This window comes from Mus caroli, unplaced genomic scaffold (genome assembly GCF_978045245.1).
Source record: "Mus caroli unplaced genomic scaffold, Mus_caroli_1 scaffold_10, whole genome shotgun sequence".
Lineage (NCBI taxonomy): Eukaryota > Metazoa > Chordata > Mammalia > Rodentia > Muridae > Mus > Mus caroli.
Genome location: NW_028227265.1, coordinates 98,086,325 through 98,111,132, shown reverse-complemented (window position 1 = coordinate 98,111,132; position 24,808 = coordinate 98,086,325). Strand labels below are relative to the sequence as shown.

General features: G+C 41.9%; 1 protein-coding gene across 8 annotated transcripts in view; it reads right to left on the bottom strand.

Annotated features, from left to right (window-relative positions):
* The window catches only part of Nrg1 (neuregulin 1), a 203,380-nt gene extending 178,951 nt beyond the window's left edge, over positions 1–24,429 (bottom strand). For all 8 annotated transcript variants that reach the window (XM_021171058.3, XM_021171056.3, XM_021171057.3 and 5 more), the window contains exon 1: positions 23,858–24,429. In XM_021171058.3, coding sequence (XP_021026717.1) covers positions 23,858–23,951 — 94 coding nt within the window. In that variant the 5' untranslated portion in view covers positions 23,952–24,429. The remainder of the gene's footprint in view (positions 1–23,857) is intronic.
* Positions 24,430–24,808: the final 379 nt, after the last annotated feature.

The window sequence follows — 24,808 nt, the reverse complement described above, 5'->3', positions numbered from 1 at the left end:
GTAAGTTTAAAACTTTAAGGACACAAAAGTCTCCTAAAACAAAAAAGAAGGGACTGACTTGAAGGTCTAAAGACAAATATTGCTATAATTTTTCCTCAAGACAGGATCTCACTCTGTAGCCCTGGCTGTCCTGGAACTGGCTCTGTAGACCAGGCTGGCCTCAAACTCACAGAGATCCATCTGCCTCTGCCTTCTGAATGCTGGAATTAAGGTATGCACCACTATGGCTTATGGCTGGCTGGACTTCTACATCTTTAGGCCATAAACAGAATAAAAATTTCATTTGCTATATAATTTTTACAATGGGAGAGGCTAAGTGCTTCCTCTCCCATTGAGGCCAGACAAGGCAACCCAGCTGAAAGAACATCTCACATAGTACAGGCAACAGCTTTTGGGAACAACTCCAGTTGTCAGGACTAACATGAAGACCAAGCTGCACATCTGCTACAAATGTTCAGGGAAGCCTAGATCCAGCACATGTATGTTCTTTGTTTGGTGGTTCAGTCTCTGAGAGCCCCAAAGGTCCAGCTTAGTTGACTCTGTTAGTCTTCCTATGGAGTTCCTATCCCTTGGGACCTACAATCCTTTCCCTTATTCTTCCATAAGAGTCCCCAAGCTCCATCCACTGTTTAACTTATTCTCAGGAACAAAGTAGACACAACTGTAGACAAGGCTGTACCATTATATTTCTAAGCTAAACTTTAGAAAGCACAAACATATTTTTGTCACCTAGTTAGAAGCTGCAGCCTCACAGCAGAAAACACAGCAGAAAATAAAGAAATGATCTTACTATAACTTCATTCACTCAGAATATTCAACTTGGAAATGCACTGTCATATTTGATATTGACTGAGCTCAGATTATACACGAAGCACAGTCACAACAAGGCACACTTACTGCCTCCAAGATAATGCTTATATAGTCCAATGTCACCTTGACTTGTGCTCCATGCTCTTTCCCAATGAGAAACTTGTTCTCAGGCAAATTCAATAAACACGATGACAAGATTCCCCAGCAGAAGACAACAACTTGGCTTGGGGTTTGTACAAGGATAAGAATAAGAGGTAGAAATGGGAAGAGAAAGACAAAGATGGCTCTGTCATGGGACAATTGTAGGTTTCCAACCAGAATAACTCCAAGTCAAAAAAAGGTGTAAGATAGCCTAGAGATTCAGGTCAAAGATTTCTTCACTACTGAAGAAACACATAGAGAACAACTTCCCCCTACAACAATGGTTCTCAACTTTCCTAATGCTTTGACCCTTTAATACAGTTCCTCAGGTTGTGATGACCCCCAACCATAAAACGATTTCATTACTACTTCATAACTTTATTGCTACTGTTACTAGTTGCAATGTAAATATCTGATATCCAGAGTATCTGAGACGAGACCCCTGAAGGGGTTGAGACTCAGAGGTTGAGAACTGCTGCCCTAGAAGGCTCTTCAATAACAAATAATCATACCCCTGTCCCTTCACCACTGGTAGAAGTGGTGCTATTCTAACACCTACTGTTTCAGCCTGGGTGTATTCATACTAACTGTCCATTGCAAAGAGCTGAGGGTTTCAAACTAAGGGTCATAACTTGGAGCTTTTTGGCCTAACTTAGGAGTGTGTGGATACACTGATGCTAAGTCCAGATTCCATGCTATGCTCAAAGGCACGCAGTGAACTAGCAGCCTTTTGAAGACAGAGGCGATAACAGTTCCCTTGTAAGAAACAGGTGGAGTGAAGGAAGGTCTTGGAGGTGGAGGGTGATTTTAAACAAGTAAGAACAACTATCAAGAGAGAACAAGCACTTTTATAAGCAAGTGATTCCCAAGCGAGCAGTCAGTTCTGATTCCCTCCCACTAATATCCTCAAACACATTATATTTTTGCTTTAATAATACTCCAGCATTTAGACAAACAGAAACACCTGGAATTAATTTTAACACTACTTTAGCCCAGGATATAGTCCAAATCCCAAGAGGCTGAAGCTTACCTTTGACCTGCCAGATATGATTACTTGGGTTCAACATTTCTCTGGGCCCCACAGCTGTTCTCCCTCCCCCTTCAGAGAATCTATGTCTCCAGCCAGAACTCCAGCAGCAGCAAGAGCATCCATGGCCAACTCAACCGGAATGTCAATTTCTTCGCCAGGCTGTGTGATACACATGCCACAGGAAACGGCAGGGACAGTGACGTGATGAAAAGGCACTGCTGTGTAAAACAACAACCTATACGTGTCACACAGCATTTAATGCAGGTTTTGAAACCAAGGGATGGCAAAGTTTGCAAGTCATGGGTTAAACAGGAAGAAGAGCATGAAATGGCAGCAGACAGCTGACACACAGGCAGGAACCTGGCCCTATCCTGATTGGAAAACGAAGTCAAATCATATGGGCTTACATCATATTATTTCTTTAAGATTAAGGATTTGGAAAAGCAAAGGAGACTGTGGAGACTGTTCCCAGGGCTTTGTCTTAGTCGCTGGTCTATGGCTATGAGACACCATGACCATAGTAACCCTTATAAAGGAAAGCATTTAATTGGGGGTTGGCTTACAGGTTTAGAAGTTAAGTCCATTAACATCACGGCAGGGAACCTGGTGGGACACATGACACTGGAGCAGTAGTTGAGAGCTACATTCTGATCCATAGTCCCAAAGAGATAGTGAGCCTGGCATAGACTTTTGAGACCTCAAAGCCTGCCCCAAGTGATAAGCTTCCTAGAGCAAGGCCACGCCTCCTAATCCTTCTAATCTTTTCAAACAGTTCTACTCCATGGTGGCAAAGCATTCAAATACCACAGGCCTCATGTGTCCTGGATTAGATGAGCATTCTAAATATCTTCAGCCCTTTTTCCTTCTATTATTTTTAAACAGAGGTCTCACTAAGCTGCCCTGGCAAACCTTGTACTAGAAATCCCCTTCCTTCACTTCTCTTCTCTTCTCTTCTCTTCTCTTCTCTTCTCTTCTCTTCTCTTCTCTTCTGTAGTTTAGATCATGGGATTGTACTGCCAGGTCCTGCTGACCCATGAGAAGACACTGTCCTTTTTCTTGCAAATGTGGTAGAAACCCAAGGACATGTTTGAATTGTCTGTTTGGCTACTGCTATTTAGTTGTATTTATTAGTTTCTAGAGAGAGTCTTACTATGTAGCCCAGCTAGCCTAAACTTTACCCTGTGGTACAAACTTGCCTTAAACTCAGAGCAACCCTTCTGACTCAACCTCCCAAGTGCTAGCATGGCACATGTGTAATACTATGCCCAACTTCAAATTATATTTTGAGCCATGTTTTGCACATATTTTTTTGATATTTTCAGGACTGACCTTTGGCTTCCAAACCCCATGCCTAGTTCCACTGGAGGCATTCCTTAGAGGTCTTCTCAAAATTGAATTTGCTTATCCAAAGGGAAAATGAGAGTCAACTCTTCCTTAAAATTCCACCTTTGAGAATTCCCTCATGTAAACACTCTTCAGGTCAGCAGATCCTTTTGGAGGCATTAAGAATACCAAAAAGGGATGGACGTGGTGGCACACACCTTTAATTCCAGCACTCGGGAGGCAGAGGCAGACGGATTTCTGAGTTCGAGGTCAACCTGGTCTACAAAGTGAGTTCCAGGACAGCCAGAGCTATACAGAGAAACCCTGTCTCGAAAAACCAAAACAAAACAAACCGAAACAAACCGAAACAAACCGAAACAAACAAACAAACAAACAAACAAAAGAGTACCAAAAAGTACCATGAATAAATCCCTCTTGTAATTGTTTTTCACAATAATCTCCTAGAAAGAACCAATAAAACTAAATATAATAAATATCACCTTGAAAAGATTTGACTGGATAGAGAACTCTAGGAACTAATTTGAGGAAAATGCTGAATTTTAAAGACATAAGTAAAATAGTCAGATCATATAGCCTATTTCTCAGTGCTAAGAATTGAACCAAGGGCCTTGTGCATAATAGGAGAGGATTCTATGATCAAGCTACATGACCAGCCATGCAGCCAAGACTTAAGGACATCTGTTCCTAGGGAATGAGATAAATCGAAGGACTAGGGTACATAGCTAAAGAGAAGAGTCTTGCAGTGCTATAAATTGGGATCCCCAAGGTCTGTGTCTGTACAGAACTCAGACAAAGTTGTATCCACTGGTAACCAAGGCTAAGCTTACCCATCTTCCAGCTCCAGGGAATGAAACAAATTGCCCTAACCATGAATCCAAGAGAATGCCTATACCACGAATCAGTTCTTGGAAGCCCAAGTGAGCATAACTGGTAGACATAGAACTTCCAACCATCGACTTGGGAGTGACCAGCAATAACAATACCAGCTGTAGGAGAAATGCACCTTTACCCTATTGCCTTAAAGAAGGTTGACAATGTTTAAAGAGAATGGCCAGTAGAGTAAACAACAACAATAACAAAATAAACTACACACATACACACACACACACACACACATACACACAAGAAGAAAGCAAGGAGATAGCAAGAACCAACACAGGCTAAAAATCACAGAAACACAAAAGAGTTCTGCTTAATCTGCAAAAATAAATATATACGTAAATAAATCTCTCTAGATATCAGGAAAGCAAAACCTAACACACATGATTTGAAAAAAAAAAATTCAAACATAATAACTGGAAGTGGATGAGGAGACTGGGGATGTGGAGATGGCTCAGTGGTTAAGAGCACTCACTGTTCTTGCAGAAGGCCCCTAACTCAGAAGGCTGAGTTTGGCTCCCAGCACCAATGTGGCTTACAACCATCTACAGCATCAGGGTAGCCAACGTTCTCTTCTGATCTCTGCAGGAACTTGAAAGTACATGCTCACACACACTCATATACATAAATATAATAAAATAAAACCTTTTTTTTTTTAAAGAAAAAAAAGGAAGTGAAGGGGAGGGCTATAATTAAAATGAAGAACTTGATAAACTCTCATCAACCAACTGTGCAGAGCCACATGAATGGAAGACAGATCAGGAGAAACAGCAGAATCAGATGAATAACGGCAAATTTGCAGGAAAGGATTTAAAAAAAAAAAAGAAACAATAAAATTAACAACAACATCAACAACAAAAACAAAAAACCAAAAACTAGAGTAAGACATCCCAATGTGCTTTTAGTTCAAGTGTCAGAGAGAGTGAGATGCAGAAAATCTGTGAAGGTAAATGGATGAGAACTTTCCAGAATGAAGCAAACTTAAATGTCCAGGAAGCCTGGTGGTGATTCCAGGGAAGTCAAGAGAAAGGAATCCACACCTAAACCCATCCCAGCGAAACTGCAGGGCTGGGAGCCGAGAGGACAGAGACTGAGACGCTCCCAGAGAAGAAAGGCAGGTTACCTTCAAAGAGTGGCGGTCAGACCCACAGCTGACATTTCAATGGCTCCTGATTAGGAAAGCACGGTGGTGGCAAACAGCCTCGTCTCAGTTCTAGACCAAGCTCTATGCGGTCCTTAATACCATAATTGCATGCTGACTAAGTCCTTTGTCTGAACTCTTTCTCAAGGTAATGGCAGTAAAGAGGAGATACATTTCTGAAAATAATTCTGAAACCTTCAGCAGCTCTTAGCTTTATTACCCAATAATGTGGTAAAGCCACTATACTAGAAATAATGGCACTTACCTTGTAAGTTCTGTCTGTGTTAAAATCTTCCCACCAATCAATTAAAATACCTTCCTGGATCTGGGCCACAGGGAAAGAAACGAAAAACTAGAATTGATTCTTTCCCAGTGACAAATGGGGATGGAGCTGCAGCACCTAAATATATCTCTGGGCCACTGAGGCAGCACTTGATTCTCCCTCATATGTGTCTGTGCGTGTGTGTGTGTGTGTGTGTGTGTGTGTGTGTGTGTGTGTGTGTGCTCGACTGTGTGTGTAAGGGAGGTCAACTTCTTTTTGGTTCTCCTTTGATGTTTGATTTATATCCTACATGTTATTAATTGGGATTGTGATGACATTGGACATCTTATGCTTTGGAGTAAGGACACTCAATGATATATATATATATATTTGAATATATATATATATATATATATATATATATATATATATATATTCAAAATGACTACTCAGGGCTAGATGTAGCTCTGTAAAGAAACAATGCCTAGCATGTACAAGGCCCTATGTCCCTTCCAAGCCCGACCAAAAGAAAGAGGTGGGAAAGAATGAGCGTCCCATATATCATGAAAAGCTGATAAGTACTAATACATAATCCATTTCACTTAATCAGCCACCTGCAGCTTGTCACATGAAATACCTGCTCTATTGATAGGAGAACAGATGCGGGGGGGGGGGGGGTGGTTACTAATGGAAATCTGAACAGGTGTCCTTTCACCAACGTGCTTGATGACAGCCCAGATACTACCTATGAAAGATATGGTAGTGAACAACCGCTGGATATTGCGCTTGCTCAGTTAAGGGCTGGGGTGAAGCTCAGAAGGGGAGCAATGGACTGAAATGAATAACCTCTGGGTACTGTCCCCAGCACAGTTAAAAACAAAAAAACAAAACAAAACAAAACAAAACAAAAACCTAAAATGTGAAAAGGGTCAAAAGACTATGTCCACAATGAAGGGGAAACTTCTTTGGAAAAATAAACAGAGCCTATATAAAAGTAAAGGAAGGTAACGGTAACATGTATAAACTAAGGATAAGTAGCCTATACCTAATATAATAAATAACTAGGGGGATTTATAGTAAAATTTCAGAGCTAGCAGGACTGGGGCACACACCTGTACTCCCAATTCTTTGGAGGTAGAGGCAAAAAGAATCATAGCTGCTTAGGAAATTTAAGCCCTGAGCCTCAAACAAAAATAAGAGGAATGGAAATATATGGAGGGGGAGGAAGGAAGGAAGGAAGGAAGGAAGGAAGGAAGGAAGGAAGGAAGGAAGGAAGGCAGGCAGGCAGGCAAAAATCCCAGATACTTACTTTTTTGGGTCTTAGGACGAGACTCTTGGTTAAAGCATACAGTTGTTATATATCAGAGCTGGATTCTAGTACCAGCATTATAAAACTAATTGCTACTAAAATGTGGTTCAACAAGGGTACTTCCTGGGCTATAGTTTTTCCATCTTAGTGTATTCCCAGGGTTAAGTAGGGCATACATTCCATAAAGCTCTATCTCTATAGCATGCCTGGAAGGAATTAGTAAATTAAGGGTAGCCGAGGAGCTACAATTCACAGGCAGTACTCAATTTCCATGGAGAACTTCTCTAAAATGACTTCTGGATCATATAGTATATACACTTTATGGTATATTAACAATATTTATTTTCCATTTTTCTCTAAATTATTCACATACATCAATAACCGAGGTGGTCCCTAAGTTGAATTGCGCTTCATTACTATATCACACACCAACAGTCTTTCCATGGGAGGTAAATTGTTTTCCCCATAGCACCAATTTATTATTTGCCTAGATCTTTAGAGCAGTCATTTTCAACTAAATTTTTTAGCATCCCCCAAAGATACTGAATATCAAAGACTCCAGGTGGTAATGTCTCAGGAGCATACCACATGAGACTAGAGACCACTGACCTACTAAAATCAGAGTCTGCTACATCTAAGATTTTTACTTGTTAGTTACTAGAGAAGGGAACAGTGTCTAAATATGTAAATGATGGCTAAAGTCACAGAAACATAGTCTGTCTCCCTCTAAATGGCTGCCCAGAACAGTGGCCTATCTGTGCCAGTGTAGGGGCCTCCTTGACGAAGGCTCCCTCTTCTTCCTCCCAGGAGAAGTTTGTTTATAGATCTGTGTCTCTGTCTTTCTGTCTCTCCCCATATGTCTGTCTCTATCACTCTGTCTCTGTCTCTCTGTCTGTTTGTCTCTCTGTGTCTCACACACACATAGATGCATGTACACACACAGAGACACACAGGTACATGCACATGCACACACTCACTGACAAGGCTTTCACCCTCTAGTACTATCAGTCCAGGTCCAGAAGCACTTCCTGTGTGTGACCCAGAAATGCTTTCACCCTGCGCTAGTTTGGAAAGCAGTTGCTGTCCTCTCAGTTCCTTGGATGCACTCCCAATGGACTCTTCGGTCCTGCTCCAGCCGCTGTTTCATTCCCTCATTAAGGAAGCTGGCTGAGCATGAGTCAGCAGACCTTATGTGTCTCTACTAGCCTCAAAGGAACTGCATTATCCCCAAGGCAAAGCTCCTCCCTGGGTTCCAACCCAGAGTGCCAGGCTCCTGTGAAGCTCCAACCTGAAGACTTATCCCCTCCAGTTCTTGGGAAAATTCCATTTGAGGCCCAGGCAAAACCTACAATATGCCGAGTCTTCTTTACTGGTATGCTAGCTAAATCCAAGTGACCAGAAGTCAATAAGTACAGCAAAAATTTATTGCGCCTCTAATCCCTACTAAGTTTTTCCAGTGATGATGATGATGGTAGTAGCGACAACCTAACTCCTAAAATAAATAATAAATCCACCCAGTAAAAACTGAACTTTTACTTTACAAAACCAGTAATAGAGTACAAGGTCTCTGACCACTGGGATGTTAGCAGTAAATGGCACATATATCAGAGGCTGGTCAGTAGTTAACATTCCCAAGGGTGACTCAATGTGCCATCACCTGCCCAGACATCCCTTTCTCAATCTGAGGGTCTCCTGCATGAAGGGCTTTCAGAGCATTCTGGCGGCTTACACTTACAGCACAGAGGAACCCCATTCGTAAGCACACTCCTAAAACCATCATCTTCCATGTTATGACATTATGACTTAATGGCCATCTTTTCAGAAGGAACTCACTGTACTGTGTAAGAAACTTTAATAAGGAACATGAAGATACAAAGGTGTGGTTGACTTAAATTTACGGGCTGGTATTAAAGTCAAATCATATCAGCGATGTCTCCCAAGATGTTGCTTAATGACACAGAGATCCATGCCTCTTTCTAAAAGTCTAATATGCCCAAAGTACTAGACAGTGAGTTCATATCCAGAATTAACCTTAGATTTTAAAGCCATAGTATTATAATAATTAAAATCTCTATACTGAAATCCAAAGAGCTGGGTTCTAATTCTGGAATCTATGTTCTTATACACAAAGATTTTCATTATCTAAAATCATCATCACCATCGTCATCATCACCATCATCATCATCACCACACAAGCAGATGACCGTGTAGGTTACCATCCAGTACTAACCCTCAAGACTGATGGCATCCACAGGAACGTCATGTTTAAGTAGTGCATTCGTTTCCTTTTCTATTGATGTAAAAGAGCTATGACCTCAAGCAACTTGGGCAGGAAGGAGCTTTTTGCCTTATGGGCTGCAGTTCACAACCAGGGAACACCAAGTCAGCCTGAAGGCGGGAACTTAAGTAGAATCCATGGAGGAACCCTGCTAACTGGCCTGCATTCCCACACAGTCCAGACCCACCTGCCCAGGATGGCAGCGCCCACGCTGTGCTCAACCCTCCTACAATTAATGAGAAATTAAGAAACTGCCTGCAGACCCACCGACCAATCAATCCAAGGGAAGCAATTCTTCAGTTGAGAATCCATCTTCCCAGGAGTGGTAAGTTCACAATTGGCATTAACTGTCGGGCAGATTTTAATATGAAGATTATTTCATTTGCTGGGAATGACTGTTATATATCGATATGTAAAAGTAATAACATAGCAAATATTATCTGCAAACAATGGGAAAAGTAATCTATGGGCATTACCTCCTTAATCTGTTATCTGTCTACTTCTTAGCTACCTCTAAATGCTTAAGACACAATGGAACAAAAATATTTCAGGATGAGTAAGACTTTTAGACTGAAAAAAAAAAAAAAAAAAAAAAACCTCTAATTCCTATTCCTTGGGCAGAATCATTAAGCACTGATAATATGTCCTGAGAGTTTTAAAATAAATTATGAAATTTTAAGTTACAAAAATAACAGCTGGTCACTTTAGGGCCTGGTGACCTTCACTGACATTTTCTAGGATGATATAATAGCCAAACTGCTGTCATAACTGACAGTTCTAAACAGGTCACTAACACGTCTATGCTCCAGAGTATGTCCCCAGCTCCATACTGGCCTCTGGTGACATCATATTGTATAAATTAGCTCTAGGGAAATAGCAGCCTCCACTAAAATGGTGGAGATATAAGATACTAACAAATGATCCTAAAACCACTCAAAAATTCTTCTAGCTGGGAATGATAGATTATTTACATTTGTTAATGTCTGGTTTAATGGTTCAGACATTATAAAAAGCCATCCTACAGAAAAGTAAAGCTACCTCCTTTGAAAGCAGCTCTGGTCAATTAGAACTGTCCATTGTGATTATCAATACTCTTGCTTTGAGGTGTTCAGAGTAAATCCAGGGAACTCTGCATTCCATCACTGCGCTACGCCACACTTTCAGCCCCACTGAAACTAAGTCCAAAGAAAGCTGATGGCTGTAAAAACTATGGAACCACATGTCTGAGCATGTGCAAATTTGATACTAAGAACCTAAACTGAAAAATCAACATGTAATTATTTCACATTTTTAATTTCTCAGGATAACGGAAAAAAATACTAAAAAAAAAATACATGTTTCATAAAGCCATCGGTGATAAGAAAGAAACTTTTAGTGACCAATGTGCCCTGACATAGGACAATGCTTTGTTCAACAAAGAACTGTTCCGTGCATAACCAAGTACTAGATTCTTATAGATCCCTATGGGAAATTTTTATAGTTAACTAACATTAAAAATACTAGCAAAACATTACAGATCTTTCAAAGTTATCTCTGTCTTGTGAGACCTGTGAGACTTAGGATAATGAACTGTTTTTCTGATTCATCTGTGTCTTGAGCAAGAGAAGCTCCCGCCCCTGGCTGTGGAACTAGGCACACACAAGTGGCAGTGACATGTCTGTGTGAAAGCTGTCAGTCATTTTGAAAGATCTCCTATATAAGATGACACAAAAGGCACCTCTCTTCTCCTGGGTCCTGTCCTGTCAGAGGCACAGGTACCTTGAAGTTTTCCCAAACAGCATGTCTTAGTCGACATCTTGTGAGACCAGGGCCAATGGCCTTCTGTCTCTGCAGAGTGCCATCTCCGGACTACAAAGCTTTATCCTGCAATTAGTGGTTTTCTCCTCTGTCACTGTGCATGAGAAAGAATGGAGTCAAAACTGAAGACATCTTTCCTTTTACAGAATGTGGCCTCTTTCTCAAAAAGTAGGAGTTGGGCTTTCGAGAGGAGGAAATTGGTGAAGATGTAGCAAGGCTCCATATTGCATTTATAAGTGGGACACTGTGAGAAGTCACATGCTTTGGCCCGTGCACTGCCCAAGTTATCTATCTCACAGAAGGTCTTATACCCATCATATCTGGAGACCATGAATGGGACACTCTATCCCTCCCTCCCTTAACTTCTTCCTATTTCCTGAGAGAGGGGTTGGCCCCTGACTCTCTTGCCTTTTGGAAATGGACCATGGTCTCTTTTGATGGACAGTAAATATAATAAATAGAACACTTAAAATGTACTATTCCCCCCAATATCAAAATAAAATAATTATTTTTTACAGATGCTGTCTTTCTGTCAGATTGAGGAAAACTAGGAACACACAATGTAATCAACCTGCTTGAAAAAAATTCAAACCCTCAGGACATGAGTCTCCTGTTCCTATTGGATGTAATATATGGAAAAGCATGTATTTCATTTTCTATTCAACTCAGTATTCAAATAATTGGTTTTCTCCTGACAAACCCACCAGCTCATTTCCATAATTCCTATAAGTATAATTCTTTCCCAAAGTGGATAATACACAAGAAGTTTCCCCAGGGACGAGTCCAAGTTCAGGGCAAGGTGACCTCACTACAAGTTATAATCACAATCTATTTTCTGTATTTGATCTAATCCTTCTGAGGACAATATATGGGCCGTCAGTATTTTCTCCCAGAAATAGATGGTAATAATTTTTGGTATTACTGAAATTATAGCTATTCATAAAAATCTACCATCTCAGGGGTCTCATAGGAGACCCTCCCTTTCTTAGTTATTAAAAAAATAGGTGCATGCAATAATAATTGATGAGGGAAAAGAGGCCACACATTGGAAAGAGAATGGAAAGGGTTATATGGGAGGGTTTGGAGAGAGGAAAGGGAAAAGAGAAATCTTGTAATGAAAATACAATCTCACAAATAAACCAAAAAACTAAAAGTAAAACTTCTGAGTGGAGACTGAACCAAAAATTTTGACAGTGAAATGCCATCCTTAGTATCAATATATTTCTATTTCACTATTGGCAGAGAATACAGAATATAGTAAAAGAATATAAAAGCGGTCAGGTAGATCTTTAATATGTCTTCCCCCTGCCTCAGCTTTCTGAGTAACTCGGAAGACAGGCCTATGTTAGGAGGTTGGACTCAAAGAAAAGAATTGTCAAAGATAGGGCAAAACTCCTAACGCAACAGAAGAATGATTCCGAAGTAACATGGTTAAGGCCCTGAGTTTGATTTCCAGCACTATGTATATGTGTATATGTGAACACAGTCACACACACACACACACACACACACACATACACACAGACACACACAGGAACACTGCAGGATCATTTTGTTTACACTGCCACATGTTAGTGGACACTTCAGGTAAGAGAGCTTTCCTTTAAGGTGACAAGGACAGACAAACTCAGAAGACAAAGACCTGCTTGGCTCTAGATACAAGAATCAATATTGTCCCTGAGTGGACAAGACTGGATCAACTGTCACAAGTTGGGCGGTGGTGGGTTGTGACATGGGCATATGAGTCCAATAAATTCTTTTAGGGGGATTTCATTCTATCAACACTGGACAGAACATGGGGATGTGAATTCAACATGCAGAAACCTGCAAGATGGCTCCCTGGGAAAAAAGTTCTGGCTGCCATGCCTAACAACCTGAGTTAGATCTCTAGATCCCATGTGATGGAGAGAGAGCCAGTTTCCACGAGTTGTCCCCTGCCCACTCCACACAAGGGGGCAAGTGTTCATTCACAACTTCACACACACACACACACACACATACACAGTGCATTCACACATACACACATACACACACACACACACACACAGTGCATTCACACACACACACACAGTGCATTCACACACACACACACAGTGCATTCATACACACACACAGTGCATTCACACACACACACAGTGCATTCACACACACACACAGTGCATTCACACCACACACAGTGCATTCACACACACACACACAGTGCATTCACACACACACACAGTGCATTCACACACACACACAGTGCATTCACACACACACACAGTGCATTCACACACACACACAGTGCATTCACACACACACACACAGTGCATTCACACACACATGCACATGACTAAATGCATGGATATGAAATACTATCATTCACACTAATGGACTGAGAGATACAAAACTATGTTATTTAGCATAAGCATCGTTCACGCTTGTAAGAGTCATTCAATTATGACTTTAAATGTCCTGTCCTGGGTTCCATATGAACTATTCGCTACAGGTTCATGTGTTAGCCTCATACTGAGGCCAGCTGAGCTTACAAAGGGCTAGTAACTAGAAATCTGCGTGAAAGAATAAAAATAATACACACATGCAATCCTCTTACTTATTACCCGTAATCCTTAATGTAGTATTAACACATACAGAGAAAGCAAATCAGAAGTGGGGAGAGGATTAATAAAAAAGGAGAGACAGATAGAAATGTTATAATTCTGTTGAACTTAATAAAAATTATCACACAGTGGGTATGAAATTTTATGGTACTGCATCTAAAATAATATAATATAATAATAAGATTTTGAAGCTGAAATTATTAAAGAAGGTGACTAACCTTTCATTGTCCTCATGGATGGATGAAAGAAAGCCCAAGGAACCCAGAAAGGCAGGGAAGAATGGACATACTTAGTGGCAACTGGAAAACTTTCCAAGTACAGACAAACTTGAAAAGACAAAGAGTTTAACGTAACATTACATAACAGCGCTTCCACTGTTCCAATAAAGGAAACAGTGAATGGCAGTTTTCTATTAACTACCTTTCATCTGACACCTCCTATTCTCTGGCTCTGGATGCCTTTCTTGTGACCTTACCTATGAGCTGCAATTTCTTACAACTACAGTCAAGGGAAAATTCTGAAATAAATGACATATGAAACAGTTAAGTTAAACAAACATTTTCAAGTGTAAAATTGGGAGATTTCTGTTTTAAAAGGTATCACTTCATCCTAATTAACTCAGGAGAAAGAGGGTTAAAAAGGTACTTTTTTTTTAAAAAACTCTGAAAGTTGTCATTGTTATTGTTTCTCCTCCTCCTCCTCCTCCTCCTCCTTCTTGTGTGTAGGATGACTGAATAAAAATGTAATGGATACTGAGAGTGTATAACCCTAAGCAAAAGTCCATGGCTCCAGACTATTCATCTGAGCCACATAGAATGTCACTGAGATGTACACTGGAGTGGGACTGAGCAAGGCGTTCAGTGGCTTCTTTAGACCTTACATGTGTGACATTCTTCCTCTGAAGACCTCTAGAAAGGGTTAAGCTGGAGAGATGCTCAGTGGTCAAGAGCACTCGCTGTTCTTGTAGAGAACCCAGGTTCGGTTTCCAGCACCCACATCAGGTAGCTTAAAAATTATCTGTAATTCTAGAGCCAAAAGACCCAACACCCTCTTCTGTCCTCCAGAGGCATCAGGCAAGCATGTAGTGTACATCCATCCATGCAGGCACTCATGCATACACATAAAATAATAAATCCTTTCTACAAACATGAAAATTTTTCTAAAGATAATATTCAAATTTTATATAAAGCTAAATTGAAACATAAGTTACAAAAGTTATTAAATGTATAGGAATTTCAACTTACAATTTGTGAGTTCTTTAAGAGAATTAATATTCAAAACATTTCGCTATATATTTTTAAATTGCATTTATTTGATAAAAACAATCTCAAAATTGGAATTTAAGTGAGTACTCTACAACTAAGCTATAGCCCAAGCTCTTAAAACTGGAAAGTAGCCATTCCATGTAATGACTGTCTTTAGATTCATTGTGGAATAACTAAAGATATTGTGTTGTGCTTTATGACTATAACTTTAGACTCTAAACTTGGGACATCTGGGGTATGATAACTTGCGATCAAAAACGTATATTTTAAAAATAGGCTTTAAATAAAATTTTAATTTATAATTATAGTCATCTTATAAAAAAATATGACATGGCTCAGTGGTTAAGGGCACAGGGTTTGTCTTACAGAAGACCTAGGTTCAGTTTCCTGCACCCACATGGTAGCTCACAACCATCTGTAACTCCAGTTCCAGGGGTTCTGATGTCTCTTCTAACCTCTAAAATTCCCCTCCATATGTGGGGTGAAAGTCACTCCCTCAGGCACACACGCATACACATAAGATTGGATAAATATCTTTTAAGTGATATATAAATATCTACGAATATCAGGAAACACGTCTTCACTTGATAGTATGAGAAAACCTACTCTGATGGAATAGTGTGAAAGTGAGATAACCCAAGCCTACCCTACCCTTATCCCCAGCACTCAAGGAGCAGACCACAGCCATCTCTGTGAATTGGGGGCTAACCTGGTCTACACAGCAAGTCCAGGCCAGACAGCACTACACAGAAAGATCCTGTCTAACCAAAACCAAAACATTTAAAGGCAGTGTTTGGATGAATGGCTTTTCTAATTTTATGCTATCCAATAAAATAAAGCCGGGGGTTTGTTTGTTTGTTTGCTTGCTTGCTTTTACCAGTTATCAATGTTCCCTGATCACACCTGGAGTACTTCTCTGGTGACTAAGATATACCATAAGAGGCCTGGAGAGGAAACTCGGTGATTAAGAACACTGGCTGTTCATTTAGAGAACACGGGTTCAACTCCCAGCACCCACATACAGCTCAGAGCTGTCTGTATCTCCAGTTCCAGAGGCTCTGACACAGCTCAGAGCTGTCTGTATCTCCAGTTCCAGAGGCTCTGACACAGCTCAGAGCTGTCTGTATCTCCAGTTCCAGAGGCTCTGACACAGCTCAGAGCTGTCTGTATCTCCAGTTCCAGAGGCTCTGACACAGACACATACAGGAAAAACACTAAAGCACACAAAATAAAAGTAAGTATATCACTAAAAAAAAAGATATACATGAAAAATATATTAATAAGGTAAACAAGACTTACTTCCCAGTCAAAATTGCCACTTTTTCCCCCTCCATGTAAAAGCTGCTAGTTGTCCAGTCCTGTAACTTTACAGTGACTTCATCCTCTGTGGCTGAGGAGGCTACCTACTGACTGCAGAAATTGCTACTTCTTCAATTATCCCCTAGTGTAGCTTTCATGCACGCCTTTTAATCTAATTTCATTACTAAAATTTCTGAGAGAGTTTCAGAGTTATCATTATCATCCCATTATTTAAAATAATATATAAAGCATAAAGTCAAATTACTAAAAAAAAAAAAAATCTGATATGGCACTCGATGACATGTGGGGTAATCAGCCATGTATGACCTATAAAACCGACAATTTCATATGGTTCAGCCTAATAGCATTCCCTGACTCCAACATCATTACAGTAAATCTCGACAGCTGCTGGCACAGTCAGCTGCCTTCCTATGGATGCTTGGCGCTGGAAAGCATTTGGGCACTGTGGCAGAGCAAAGGCTATTCCTCTTCGTAATATTTCCTTTCCAGCAACAAGTCATGTAAACTGCATGACACTTTATGAAAGAAAATGATACAATGTGGGAATCAAGACAGATATGGCCAGCGGAGGGTGGATTCAATCATGAACAGCCTAAAGAGGTGGCTCACAGGTTACGGCAGCTTGCTGAGTTTGGTTCCCAACACTTACTTTGGGCAGCTCACAAACTCTCATAATTCCTGCTCCAAAGGATCTGATGCCCTCTCGTGGCCTCCATGGGCACCACACCCAAGTGCACATACTCGGACACAGGCAAATATAAATAAATAAAGAAACAAAACAAAAATCAAAAATAAATCTTTAAATCATCATGAAAGGGAGACCCATAAGTAAGAGGAGCTATGGGTTGGTGTATTCCAGCCTTCGTGGAAAAAAAAAAAAACTCTAACCTGTTTTTGGAAATGTGTATGTCAAAGGAGTGTTCTTCAATAGGACAGCCAGCCTGTGTGTCTGATGAAACAGAAATAAATCTGTTGGCAAATATCTTTTGTTCAACGTGGGAGCTTCCACCACACAAGTGTCCAAGGCCAAGGTGAAAACTGTTAAATGTAACTCAACTTCCTTATGAGGACACTTGTACCTAACTAGACAGGGGCTACGTAGAAAGACCCTGTAGATGTAGAGAAAGGTGCCAGTGAGAATTAATCTGATCAAAGGGAGGCATCCAGCATTACAATGGCTGAGCATATCCTGATTCGGAATGCTTAAGGAATTGGAGCTACTGTCTAGTTAGCACAAGGAGCTACTGTTTAGTTGGGGGTGGGGAAGAAATCTACCCAAATCAGCTAACTTGGATCAACCCAAGACACTGTTCATTTTACCATTCTGCCCAGGGTACTGGGGAAAAAAAAAAAAAAAAAAAAACGGAAAAAAGAAAAGGCAGAAGTTGTCTTTGGGGAATTGCAGTACGATGCTCTCAGAGCACCCTCTGGAGGCCAGAGGAAGGTGTCACTTCTAAGAAGAAGAAAGAAACCTGACCAGTCTCAAAAAATAAACTTAACTCCTGTCATCAAGAGGACATGAGAGATGGACATCACTTACAGTTTGAAATACAAGAAAAACCCAACCAATATACCGAAAAATTCTCAAAAAGTTTGCTACTTCATTTCCCAAAAGTCTTGATCAGCAGCAAGCTTTCTACATACATTCTGAATTCTTTGGCAAACTTAATGCAGAGACATGTGTGTTTCTTCATAGTCCTCTGTGTACAGGGATGCATGCACACGTGTAGACAAGCATGCACGCAGAGGACCAAAGACAGTTCTCAGGGGCCCTACAGACTTTTTAGTCTCTCACTGGTATGGAACTTGCCAAGTAGGCTGGCTGGCCAGAAAGCCCCTGGATCTGCCTAACTCTACCTCCCCAAGTGCAAGATTGACACACATATACCACCAGGCTTATTTTTAATGTGAACTCTGGAGAGCAAACTGAGGTCTTCATACTTGCAAGATATTTTTAATATTTAGAAGAAACAGACTTATATGTGATTATTCACTAACAAAACATAGTTTTTCAAACCAAAGAGTATAGTGTAGCCTAAATCAACAAGCTTTTAAAAATGGCTAGCTTCATGTTTAATAAACAGAATGAACTTAGCTAGGTAGTTTTGTTGTAGTTGTTTTGGGTTTTTTGTTTGTTTGTTTGTTTTCCTAACACCTCATATCTTCTAAAGCAACAAACAGTGACATCTATTGGTATTTTGGTAGCTCACTTTTTGTTCTTTCATTTCAGCCAATTAAAACTCTTGCAGAGACAAAACCAATTAGGATGGGCAGAAATGCTGCTTGATCCTTAAGGAAAAGTTAGATTTATGCATATTAACAGTATACTTAGTTAGTCTATTTTCCCTTGGTAAAAATAAAGTAAAATAATACAATTTAATTTTTTTTCTTCTTCTCCTTCTATTTGTCAAGGATCAGCGTTTGAGGGTTAACTGACCAACAGAAGTGCATTTATCACTTCTTGGAACAAACGTAATAACTCCCCCCTCTCCAATACTGACAACATGGTATGATTCGTGACAGAAGCCAGTAAACTATCAGCATTGTAAAATTCCAACTTAACTTGTTTCTTTGAAATAAAGGAATATATCTGGTAAGAAACACTTCTATTTCCCGAACCTGAAACATGACATACAACCATTCTAGTGAGGCTGGAAAGGGGGCAAACACTGAGAAATGTGGGTTTATTGTATTGTTTGTTTTGCTTCTATTTCAAAATACCTGCACCAGGGTGTATGGACTTTACATTGTCACTCCTGATAAAGACAGCAAGGGACATGTTGATGCATACTTTGTGTTTTAGTGGCTGTAATTTACGCAAGTCTCAAGAGAGAAGACTACATATTCTGTACTACAAAAGGAGGTTTGAACAGCAACTCTCCAAGTATTGCCAGAAAAGGAATCGGGTTTCAAAATCTTGCAGCTTGAAACCTCAATATGTTCCTGCCAGATAAAATCCTGTTGCACCTCAGTCTACTTTCAATATTTAGATTGAGCTCGGCAATGTTTTCATAATACATGTGTGCAGTTATGAAACCTGATGTACTCACTTTTCCCTATCTTTACAGGTAGTGCATATTAATATTTATATCCACTCTAACCTGAGGTCAGCACTGGGTTTTCCTTCCCATACAAGGAAAATTCTGAAAATTATGCCACATATCCTTGCAAACAATTCCTTCCTTGAGTAATCTGATAAAGAAAGCTTGTATCGACTGTGAACCGATTCCCTGTTGGGCAATAGTCAGCAAGCTTTCCTGGGTTATCTTGTTCACACTCTGGAGAGTCAGGAATTATCTCTACTTTACAAAAAAAGGAAACTTAGGCACAGAAAGATTAAGTAACTTTCCCATGAATTTACAGCTAACGGGTGTTTTGTGATGTTAGAATTTACATCCAAGCAGTCTGCCTAGAGAACTAAGGGCTAGGATTTAGTTCTGCCTAATGTTAGGATGCTTTCATATCCTCCGTTTTAAAAAATGATATAATGTACATACAATGCATGTAATACACTGCCTGGAACATTAACAGTATCTCCATTAATTAAGGTACAGCAATCTTCATTGTTTTTAGTAGAAAATGATTGAGGATACTGGAAATATATTTACTGTTCAGATGATGGCCCAAGGCTTTCTAATATTATATCTACATAAACACATGTGCATACACAAGCACATATACACATGTGCATATATAATAGAAACATGTGCTATACAAGCACATATACATGTGTACATATATACATAGACACATGTTCTATATAACCACATATATACATGTGCATATATAATAGACACACGTGCTATATAAGCACATATACACCTATGCATATATACATAGACACATGTGCTATATAACCACATATATACATGTGCATATATACATAGATACATGTGCTATACAAGCACATATACACATGTGCATATATACATAGACACATGTGCTATACAAGCACATATACACAGTGCATATATACATAGACACATGTGCTATACAAGCACATATATACATGTGCATATATACATAGACACATGTACATATATACATAGACACATGTGCATATATAAGCACATATATAGTCTCCTCATTCTCATTAGTATCTTTATCATTCTGTAAATATTAGAGCAGTATCCAAGCTTCCTTCCCTCACTCTTCCTGCTTTTTTACTTCTTCATAACAAGTCCATTTTTGTTCTGTAAATAATCTTTAATGTTTTTAATAATTACATAATGTAAGCAGTTACAAGTAACCAGGTTGAAACAGATCACTGGACATTCCTTCTCCTTCTGTAAACACAGACTGCCCTGTTAGTGACAGGCTACTTTATTTCCAAGAATGTTTACAGGCACTTCAGCCTTTGGAGCCATTTAGTTAAGGAAACAGGTGGATGATATCATTTGAGGCGTGCACAGCCTGTGTCTAACTATTAGTGATACTAAGTTTCTTAGGTTTTTCCACTCACAAATACCCCCTCCCATCAAGCATAAAAAAGTAGCACATAATAGTTCTAGATCTGAGACAGGGACAATAACAGATTTGTTACAGGCCATTTAAGAGTCAAGACAATAACAAAAACAATACTGTGCAGAATATGAAACACATCAGCAATCTTAAGGAAGGTCTCAAGTCAACTGGGAAATTGACAGGCTAAAAGGAAAAACTGGTTTTGTAATTCAGGCTTCTAGAGGAAAATGCTAAGCTGAATGAATCAGTCAGAGGTAGGATCTGGGAGGGCCAGCTTGCAAGAGGCTCAGGACATTATGGGACCCTCCATACATGGATCTGTGACTCAAAGCCCAGAATTTTGCTGAAGTTGCTTATTTTGTGCAAAGAAGAATCTATGACCTCAAGGATATGGGACTTATAATAGTCATCATTAGAGAGTAGATAATTCTATTGAACTTCTGCAGCCACAACAGTGTGCAGTCCAGTATTTGTTAATTACATCAAAATGCAGATAGGAAACATAACCAGGTCTGTAAGACCCATCAGCTAGACCAGTTGATACAGCAGATTAAAAGGTCTTTTTCTCCAGGAGAGTTCCCACCAACCTGCCCATGCATATGATTAAGTACACAGCAGGGCTAAGCCCCCTCAGTTATCTCCGCTGTCTTAAAGCTCACATGCTCGGAACTTCAGTGGTTGTTTTAAGGAAAGGTTGACACTTTGTGCTGAAGGTCACCATCCCAGGAACAGTTCAAGAGATGGTTGTCCTTGTAAACACTAAATTTGGCTACGTGGCAAATGTGAAGGCTACTGATAATTCCATGGACCCAAAGGCCAGAGGAAAGATGCAGAACAAGTATGGATTTACCCCACATATCACCAGGGCTATTAGCTATTCATCCTCTTCAATAAGGAAAATCAGACTGGGCCTTACTATTAGAAGGAAACGTGACAAAGCAAAGGCAGAAACATCGATACCCTAAGCAGGACTATCTAATGCCCTGTATTTCTACATAATGCAAACTTCAAGGGGACCATTTGCAAATCAAATGACTAAATACTCTTAATCTGGTTTAATCTGTTCATGGTGTCCTAAAAGGGGAGGGTGTAAAAAGTTCTCTGGAGGGAGCAAAGTGTCTCTCTGTTCCACCCCACCCCCACTCCCAATCATATGACAGGAAACAAACTAAAATCCAGCACACAGACAACTTTACCCCAATTTTTTTTTTCCTGGAAAAATGGGAAAAGAAATATCATTGAGTCTGGTTTAGAGAGAGTCACAGTGGAAGGACTGACTACAAAGACTCAAGGGAGCCAAGCCAAGAAACTCTAGACTCCTCTAAGAACATTAGGTAGTCCTGAGACAGATGCCCACCTGGTGAGTCAGGACTGCGGACAGCCCTGAGACTTCTCCTAACCTCTCCCCACCTGAACCACTGCCTTCACTAAAACATCTGCGGTATGTTGTAGACTTAGCCCTTGTTGAGAGATAAGAGTGCCACGGAAAGGGTCGCTAGTCAGACCACCACCCCATCTTAATTCAGGAGAGCATCTAAGACAATTCTCAACCCTTCCTAATTCCTGAACCCTTTAATTCAGGTCCTTAAACCAAAGTCATTTTTGTTGCTACTTAGTAACTATAATTTTGTTACTATTATGAGTCTCCAGCGAAAGAGTCCTTTAGCCTGTTGAAAGGGTCGCGACCCACAGGTTGAGAACCACCGATCTAAGCAGCCCGTGCAAGCAATTGAAGTAAATAAAAGGCACAAGTGGTGACAAGGGAAACAGAACGTTCTTTATATCTTTACAGTTCTGGGTCTCTTTAAATACTATGGTGACATTAATCCAGATCCCCGTTTCATACTTTGTTGAGAAAAATGTTGTAGTTAATCTCCAAAATACACAGTATATATTAGGAAAACATCCCTCTACCTTCAGGAAGGCTCATGCGAGGTAATTAAGGTGAAAACTGATCAGCAGTGCCTTTTATGCAGGGACAAGAACGAACGGCCAGTGGCTAAACAATTACTCTCTGTTCAGTTTCTGTTTTGTTCTAAACCTTGCTTAGGGTCTCTGCCAACAATCCAGGTTCTGAAACGCTGAGCGAGTCCAAGGAGCGCAGTAAGAAAACGCGGTTTGTTTTCTTCCTGCGCGGAGCAGATACTTCTGCTTATCTCCTTTAGACACAGACTGCACAAGTGTGGGTAATTTCCCAGAAGTACTTCATAATATGTGTGTGGGGAATGCTCTAAAAGACATAAGGCATCCAGATCAACCGTGGGGATTGCAGAAGGAGGGTAAAGACCCTATCATGCACCACCCCTGAAGCATCATCTCTTTAGCAACTCTTTAACAAGTTTTGGTCACAGGCAACCTTTCATGCCTCCTCTGACCAAGGCAGTGAAATAGCCTTTCCTAGGGATATCTAGGGTGGCACTGTCATTTACATTGCGCTCTGATGGGGGGAGTGGGGGACCTTAACCTCCCCTTTCATTCTATATATAACCCGTAAGCAATGGGGTTCAAAAATTGGGGTAAATTGTTCCTTTCTGGTGTCTCTTGGGAAAGTAGTCTAGTCATCTTTATCGGAGTAGTCCTGAAAGCTTGAACAGCTAAAGCCAAATTTATTCAGAGCCGACCTGAATCTTGGCACGGGGTCGGGTTCTGCGTGCTTCGCTGACCTTTAGGAATCCCTTTCAGCTGCTCTGGGTTTCCCTATCACTGCACTCAATCAGAGCGATCCTAGGCTCGCACGGCGGCTGTCCACTGTTTCCCTCCGCCCACCGCACCGACGCCCGGGCGCCCACACCACCCTTTCCCCGACCACCCTCTGCGCAGCGGGGGCCCAAGCGGCGGGACACAGGCTCTCGGACCCGGAGCCGGTTCCCGCTTCTCTCGCTAGAGGGCAGACAGGGCCCGCTCAAAGCCATCAGACCGAAGGGCACGCGCAGCCGGTAGAGATCCCGCAATCGGAGCCGCACTCCAGGGCTGGGCTCCGCGACCAACGCGGGGGCCGAGAGCAGAGCCCGGGAGCGCGACGCACGGCAGACCCGGAGGACCCGGGAGGAACGGCCAGCAATCTCGGGGTGCGCACAGCGCACGAGCACCAGGTGGAGGCGGAGGCGGCGCCGGCACGGCAGCTCGGGGACCGGGTTGGGCTCCAAGAGAGCTGCGCGAGGACACATGGGACGCGGCTAGGTGCTCGCCTGGGAGCAGCGGAGCGGCTGGCACTCACCTGGGCTCCGGTCGCCTTCGGCGGGCTTCCCGCGGGATCCCCGGTCCTTCTTCTTGCCCTTCCCCTTGCCTCTGCCTTCTTTGCGCTCAGACATCTCGCTAAAGATGAGCGCTCTACGCGGACCCCGCTGGGCGACGGTGACGCGCGACAAGTTTGGTCCAAGGGCTTGCAGAAAAGTTTGTCCCGGGAGGGAAGAGCCAGCGGCCGGGGTGCGCGGGGGCGTCGCCTGTCGCCTGCAGGGAGCTGCGTGGACTCGATCACCTGGAGCGTCCGCTACGTCTGGGGGTGTCTCGGGGCTACTCTTGTGTCCCGGGTCCTGCTGCTGCCGGCTCTGGAGTGGCCTCGCTCCGGTGGCCTGTCTCGCTCCCTTACAGCCTGAAGAGGGAAAGGTGCTCAGTCCGGTCTATGCTCGCATCTCCCGGCAGCTGCCGCCGCTGCGCTGCGCTCCGCTCCTGCTGCCGGCGTGGCCCGGAGTTCCCACAAGTTTTGGGGAAGTCCTAGCCGGCTCTTTTTCAATTGCCCGCAGGTTGGACGCAGGCACCTCCTTCGCACCCTCCCCTCGCCTCGCCCCCTCCCTCTTTCCCCACCACACCCCCACCCCGAGGCGCAGACACGCCACCGGGAGGAGCCTGAGCTGGGCGATCACGGCTCAGCCCCTTTCTTCTGGCAGCCGGGCCAGCCTAGGGGCGGCGGAGCCCAGCGGCTGCCGGGAACTCCCGACAGGGGTCGCTGGAAGCTTCTCTGACAAAGTCGCAGCCGCCGCCGGACAGAACAGAGCAGTCTGGAGAGGCCAGGAAGGCAGGAAGGGACCCTGGTGCTCGCAGTCTCTGGCAGGCTGTGGGGCTGATCCAAGCCTTGAAAAGAGGGGGGGGGGGGGCGCGCGCGCGCGTGTGTGTGTGTTGGGGGGGGGGGGGAGATGGAGAAAACTTTGCAACCGTAGCACCTGCCCCA